The following is a 7,364-nucleotide window of genomic DNA, read 5'->3' on the forward strand; positions in this document are numbered from 1 at the left end:
CATTTAGGTCATGTAAGCCAAAAACCGCTCGAACTAAAATTCGAGTTTCGGGCTGTACACTGCTAGACCGAATCTTAGAAAAATCATAACTTTTTCATACGAAGTCAGATTTGGGCGTTCTTTTTACGGATTTTCTCGGTTTAACATATTCTACGACTTTCATTTAGATCACTAAGGCTAAAAAGTCCTCCATTGTAAATTCACTATTTACGCTTCCCAGTGCCGTGCCGGTTCCGTCGCGAAACTTCGACGGGCCATAACTTCTTCGTTATAACTCGGATTTCGGCGTTCTTTATATGTACGGAAACCTTGTGACATATTATACAACTTGGTTAAGATTATTTATTCTAAATAATCTTTTGTCGAAAAGTCATTTTCGATCCCTATTGCCTCTAAATTGACTAGCCCGGATCTGCGGGCGTTACAATGTTTATTTAAACGGATTGAAATATCTTACCCAAACTCGTTTATTTTGTGTCGGGTTTCGTATCGTGTCAGTTTTTGCCACCTCTAAGAATTATAGTTGGACCATACATTTAAGTATACAAATGACATCTAAATTTACTGGAACAAGCTAGAAATTACTATTTGGTTAACATTGATTATTAACATACAAAAATACACAAGCAAAAATAAAACCAATTTTATTTATAAGCATACAAAACATATACAACGAAGAATAAAATCAATGTTGATTAAGAAGTTTTCATGCAATGAATATTAGGGGTGACAATTTATGGCACGCCACGATAAAAATACACGAAATGAAACGAAATTGGGATGAAACTAAAATTTGAATTCGTGTTCGTGTTAGCTGTAAAAAACACGATGTCGTGGCGTGTTCGTGTTCAAAATTCGACACGAAAGTGACACGATTTAACAGTTCTCTATCGTTATATTTGATTAATTATTCATTAAATATACTAGTTTTTTGTATATCTTATATTTTTCGTGTCGTGTCGTGTCTGTCGTTTTTTAATTCGTTCGTTTTCGTGTTAGTTAAAAAAAAACACGACATTGTGTCGTATCATGTTAATGTTACAAAAAAACATTGTCGTGTCGTGTCAGACAGAAACACGAAACGATAGCACGATTTGCCACCCTAATGAATATGCAACAATGAGAAAAACGTTCGCAAGTGTGTTTGGATACAAAACAAAGGGTCCGCATAGTGTAATTGCCAATAAAACATATTCACAGAGAAATACATAGGCTTTTTGCTACCCAAATTTGCTAGAAGGATGCAACGATAGTTAGTTGTTATAACTTAAAGCCAAAAACACACGTTTGAAGGACAAAAGGTAATATGATGAGCCATTAAATGATTATTTTGAAAACAAATCACATATAAAATTGTGTTATATGTATGCGATGAACAAGAAACAAACAAAAACATGAAAAAAAAAACACACATATATCAAACACATTAAGTGACTGAACTGAAAACATATCACATCAAGAATTGTGTTACATGTATGCAATGAACAAGAAGGAAACAATAAACAAAAAACAAAACATATGAAGACTACAAGAAAGGCTTTAGCAATTATGTATTTAAATGGTTTAATCACACTAGAGCTTTATTAGGCAATTAAGGAACAACTATGAAGACAAAGATTTTGAGTTTGAAATTCGATTAAGAAGAAGCTATGGACTTTAAAGAAGTTAAAACGTGAAGAAGTGAAGTGCCAATATGTATATGCTGAACGGTTATGAAATTTAAAAGAGTCATTGGAATTTGACAATTTTGATTAGACGATTTTTCAGTTTTCGAAGGAACTAAAATGTGATTGTTCATGATTTCAAAGAATTACAAAGTATATTTTAATTTGAAAATTATTATGGATAGTAAGGCATAAAATCGATTATGTTTCATGTAAATATCATTTTATTTTTGTATTAACTCGAACAAAATACAACACGATGTCGTATTTTTTATGTTGAAATTTACAAACGTTACAAAACATGAACATGATGAAGATAAAAACAAATACAAACATGAACGAGTACAAACAGAATTTGCAATACATATTTTTAATATCAAATATCAAATTATCAATAGAGTGGTGTTTTTGTGGGTTTGGTGTGATATGTGTGCTTGTAAGGTTTTGAAGTGTGCGAAACGTGTGTATTTGGAAATCTGGACACGGTGCCAAACAAAACCGTTCGCCCACGAATGGGCCATTGAAACTCGACTCGAGAGAGTGGAAATCCGGAGATTAGAATCACTTTGCACACCCAAAAAAGCCAGGTACGCACATACGATATCCAATCTTCAATTCCTACTCTCTCGGATTTGCAACTCTGTTCCCTAAAATTTAGGGTTCCTACACTCGTTCACGTCGTTATTTCACCTGGTAACTACATTACTCATTCTCTGCCACTTAACAGATCTTTCATTAATAGCGCTGACCTGATCTCTAGGTATGAACTCAAATAAATCCTGATCGAGGCCCCAATTGAGTTCACAGTTGATTGAATACAATGTAGGAAACACTTTAGGTTTTTGTTTGCCAGTGAATTCATATCGGTTTGACTGTTAATACTTGATACTGCACCTTCCAGTCATGACACGAGCTATGCGGTAATCTGAATTTTCCTCGTATCGATTACGGTTGACTGTGTGCGTTGGTGGCTGCTGTTGATCTTATAGATGTATATTGTGGAAGTTGTCTGCTACTACAATTTGTGACATTATTTGTTTCTTTTATAGTTAATGTTCTAAGGGAAGAAGCAGGAAGATAGACGAATGACAGAATATGTTGCTGTCCTGCCATTTATGAAGTTTCCAGTTTATGGAAATTCTTTCACGGAGCTAAGCTTTATGCCAAATGGATTATGTGCTCAAACTCGCAGGTCTTACTCTTAACTTCATAACATTTAGTTTTCATGCTTTTCTTACTTCTGATTATATCTGAACTGCCATTAATCAGTAGGAAGTGTTACGCTGCATGTGGTAGAGCTACACAAAACCACCACAAGCCTGGTGGATTCTGCATCACAAACCTAAAAGTAAATCACAAGCAGAAGGTGACAAGCATGAAATGCTATTGTTTAGGAACTTTAATAAGTACAAATGGTGATCCTTCTGTGTGGATTCCTGTAATTGATCAAGTGCTCCTCATGTCAAGTATTTTTCTTACACATTTGGCTGGAGTTATACCTGCTGATGGGCCCTTTTCAACTTCTAGAAGAAACAAATCTAGTGATACTGTGGATCCTGATGGGACTCCCATTTCTGGTAGGTAAGCAAGGTACTAGAATAGAAATGTAATCTTTCTCATATATATTCAATCAATATTCTATCTGTTGTTTGATCCTCTCGAAATCTGCAGTGGTGTAAAGAATGATAAGGGCAAGGAGGTTAGCTTAGAGTTGTCATGGGATACTGTGGAAAACAAACTTATCAATTCCATAACTGCAATTGAACATGGGACCAAACTTGAAAATGAAACTATGGAATCAGGACAAACTGCCAACAAATCTTCAAGTTTGTCTGCCATTGCAGAGGGTCCCAGGTTCCGGTTGATGTTGGCTTCTTTTCATTGGCTTAAAAACGAGGCAGGTACTCTTTCATATATTGGTTTGTACTTCTCTCTTTTTTTTTACTTAATAAAAAGTTGAATTACTTGATTATAGGTGGACAATATCTATAGAAGCACTTCTACATCAGACATGAAAAATCTGCAGAAGGTTTTCTCTGAAACCCTACAGAGATCTTCATTGTCTATATGCACGAATTGGCTGAAAGAAGAGCTTTTATTAAGAAACAAGAGATCCATGAAGGTACGTTCGAATACAAGGATGGTATACTGTAACGAAATGGACAAATTACTAAAAACCCTTTATATCAGGTCAAAATGGTTAATTTAGAAAAATGATGAAACTTTCATGGTTTGATTATTTGTTCTTGAATCAGGAACTCCCCCTTCGATTATTTGAAAAGTTAAAAGGAGATGACTCAGTTGTACAAATGGTTAAAAAATCAGGCAAGGAGGATCTTTATACTGAACTACTTTACATACTTAGATTTGATTCTGTCAGGTATATAATATAATATTACAGTTTCCGTGTTATTTTATTTATTTAAAAAGTCATTAATTTTAACTTTTTAAGTCTAATTTTTTCTTTGAATGTTCACCAACAGCCAGGATTCCCGTTATGATGACAATTTTTTTGGTTGTTGGGGGGTTTCTGTGTTGGAAGATTTGGTGATCACATTATCTGATGGAATCGCGAGCATCTATTTGGAGTTAATTTCTGTAGACAGTGACATGTCAAATGACATAAATGACCTCGGTTTGAATTTGTGCACCTTATCGACCCGAGCACTTCAAAGACTACGTAACGAGGTACAACAATTGTAAAATATGGTTATTATGATTTAAAAGCTAAAACAATAAAAATAATTATGATTGATGATGTTACAGGTGTCACTGAACCAGTGGTTTGTTCAAAACATGGAGACGGTTGTATCCATGTATGAGGATCGGTTTGACCTTCGTGTCCTTGAAAGTCGACGCGTTCTTGAATCCTCCAAGGGCAATTCTGGAAAGTTTGGTTGGTTGAAGAAGATTGGTGTAAGGAAATCAACACCATTACCATTGGTGTCTCCTTTATTATGCTATGCTGTAATCAGCTGTGTTCGTGTGCCTGTGAAGCGCACCAAAGAATTACGGGGCCTCGTGGGCTGGTATGGTTTAAGTGTTTAACTCTTTTATTTATGAACAAATCTGGGCCGTTAGATCAAAAAGATCATGTTAGTGATTTATTATTGTTTGGACTTTGGTGTATGTAGGAGGTACTATTTCAGCCTATACCTTGAGCTGAGTGATATTGGAATGCCTTTTGTAAGGACGGTTGCTGCAAAGATTAGCGATGCAGTGTCGTTCTTTTTGGTTTGTTTGATTGGGAGATCTTTGGGACTTATTTACACTGGGATAAGACAGTCGCTGAGGTGGAAATAAAGATGTATATCCCGCCCTATACTCGGTGTTTATGTTTATTCTTTTGGCAGTGTAATTGTTTAGATGGACAATCAATGTATTCATGCATATTAGAATACAGTATAATAACAATTTATTTCATGCAAAATTCAAGGAAATGTGTTTGGGCTACCAGGGCTTGTTTGACTCGGAGTTTTTGAGAGTTTCTAGAGTTTGATAAAACGCTCTGTTTTGATAAAAAAAAAGTCTCGTTTGACACAACATACTTTTAGCACTTAGTTTAAATAAAACGCTCAAAATCTAAAAACTATCTCATGTAACGTTTAACAAAACTTTGCCTGTTATCCGTTAGTTTTGTCGAACATATCATTAATCTGGCTTTGAGTAAATGCAATTTTATAAGGCTGTTTTTTTAATCCAAAGTATTTTAAAATATTGCAAAGAAAGTATATAAAAAAAAGAAAGTATAAAACAGAGTTATAAAAAGAATTTAGAGAAGGTTGTAAAAACCTTTAAAAAATTATTTTATATATATATATATATATATATATATATATATATATATATATATATATATATATATATATATATATATATATATATATATATATATATATATATATATATATATCAATCAGTGACATAATTGTCACAATTTAAACCTAAATTGTAAAATGAAAACTTGTAGGTCATAAGAAAATGATTTCTTTTTTTAGACATCCCTCCCGAGCTACACATTTTAGATTTGGTACACAGTCAATAATACAAGTGACTAAGGATATTGAAATACATATTAAGGACTTACTTGATCCATTTGGCAACAACCATTAACCATGAACACCACCTCGGTGGTTAGTAGTCCTTAGAAGGACGAACCAACAGATTCAATTAGTTTCTTTCTCTTTCTATATCTCTCTTACATTTTAAATAATTAAAAAAATATTTTTTATTTAAATAAAAAAAAAGATAGATACAGTTAGGCCTGTTGAAAATAATCAATACCTGATTACCCGACCCGACCCATTTTGAATTCGGGTAAATCAGGTTTCGGGTTTGAAAATTCGGATAATCGGGTAACCCAATATTTAAATAGGTCGGGTATTGGGTAGGTTTAAAAAAATTCGGGTATATCCGAATACCCGATTTAAAAAAAATAAAAAATAAAAAATAAAAAAATTAATACACCAGTTATAATAACTATTAAAATTGTTTATTATTTTACGTAATTATTGTTCCTTATAATTTAAACCAAATGTTATATAACTTCATTATTTGAACAATATATAGTAAATACAAAAGAAATTATTGAAAATGAAAAGGAATTTTGAACAGAATGTTACAACAAATATAATAAACATGAATGAGATGTTAGATTCCCCTTTATTTTCTTTGTGCACTATGGATCTTTTTTCTTTTTTTTCAACTATGCGCATGTTTCCTTTTTTTTTTTTGTCATTTCTTCTTTGTGAATTGAAATATAACTATATAATTGTCTCTGCAATTTAGATAACATGCTAAATTTTTTATTTATAATTTTTATGTACTCACCTTTTGCATTAAATCATTTAACATGTTTGGTTAATCCAAATTTGATCAAACATTGATCATGTATTCTATAAATAGTTTTTTTTTTTTTTTTTTTTTTTAAATTAGAATTTGAAATGGAATGCAAAAATCACATAATATATTATAATGACTTGTATTATGTAGTTGTTAATTGTATGAAATATTTTGTTACCCAATTTTTTATTAAAGCAACCAAAATGCAAAAAAGAATTAACAAAAATCAATAAATGACACTTAAGTAATTTTCGGGTATACCTGAAAATACCCGACCCGACCTAAAAACCCGAATACCCGAAATCCAAGAACCCGAATTACAATATAGGTCGGGTATAAGATATTATTATTTTAAGAAAATACCCGAACTACCCGGCCTATTCTACCCGAAACCCGGAAATTTTATCCGATCAACACCCCTATATATAGTGATTTGGATATATCGATCTTTAATGGTTATATGTAGTGATGAGGTGACAAACTGACATTGATGTGACAACCACTACATTTATAATTACTAGTGAGTACTTCTGATAGTGTAAGAAAGAAAAAAGAAACGAGAATTGGGTTTAGTAAGCCGTCCTGTACGAGCTCGGAACGATTTAGCGGTTGATACCCCATAAACTTGCTATAATTTTATTTTATTTTATTTATTATTATTTTTTTTAAAGAGCAACCTGCTATAAAATATACCCTTCTCAAATATGCCCTTTTAAGAAACTTAATTAGTACGACTTGAACTTAGAATTCACATCAAACTACTGTGATTAATTAAGTAAAACACCTTTTATTAGAAGTAAGTGAATTTGAAAAAAAAAAGGTTTTGAAACATGCCCTTCTATTTTTTAGGGTTTAGCA

General features: G+C 32.5%; 1 protein-coding gene across 5 annotated transcripts; it reads left to right on the top strand.

The window, feature by feature from the left end:
- Window positions 1–2,098: 2,098 nt before the first annotated feature.
- On the top strand, window positions 2,099–5,117 carry LOC145011343 (phosphoglycolate phosphatase). 5 transcript variants are annotated; one of them, XM_078970044.1, is made up of 10 exons: window positions 2,134–2,357; window positions 2,425–2,584; window positions 2,714–2,856; window positions 2,934–3,245; window positions 3,336–3,561; window positions 3,640–3,786; window positions 3,920–4,044; window positions 4,148–4,352; window positions 4,431–4,693; window positions 4,799–5,117. In XM_078970044.1, the coding sequence occupies exons 3-10, from the start codon at window positions 2,750–2,752 to the stop codon at window positions 4,965–4,967; spliced, it is 1,554 nt and encodes a 517-aa protein (XP_078826170.1). In that variant the 5' UTR covers window positions 2,134–2,357; window positions 2,425–2,584; window positions 2,714–2,749; the 3' UTR covers window positions 4,968–5,117. The 5 variants fall into 5 exon arrangements, with proteins under 5 accessions (XP_078826171.1, XP_078826170.1, XP_078826173.1 ...); XM_078970046.1 differs by having other exon boundaries at window positions 2,135–2,251; window positions 2,392–2,584; XM_078970045.1 differs by lacking the exon at window positions 2,425–2,584 and having other exon boundaries at window positions 2,099–2,251.
- The last annotated feature ends 2,247 nt before the right edge of the window (window positions 5,118–7,364 follow it).

The sequence above is a fragment of the Lactuca saligna genome, chromosome 8, assembly GCF_052625555.1.
Source record: "Lactuca saligna cultivar CGN05327 chromosome 8, ASM5262555v1, whole genome shotgun sequence".
Classification (NCBI taxonomy): domain Eukaryota; kingdom Viridiplantae; phylum Streptophyta; class Magnoliopsida; order Asterales; family Asteraceae; genus Lactuca; species Lactuca saligna.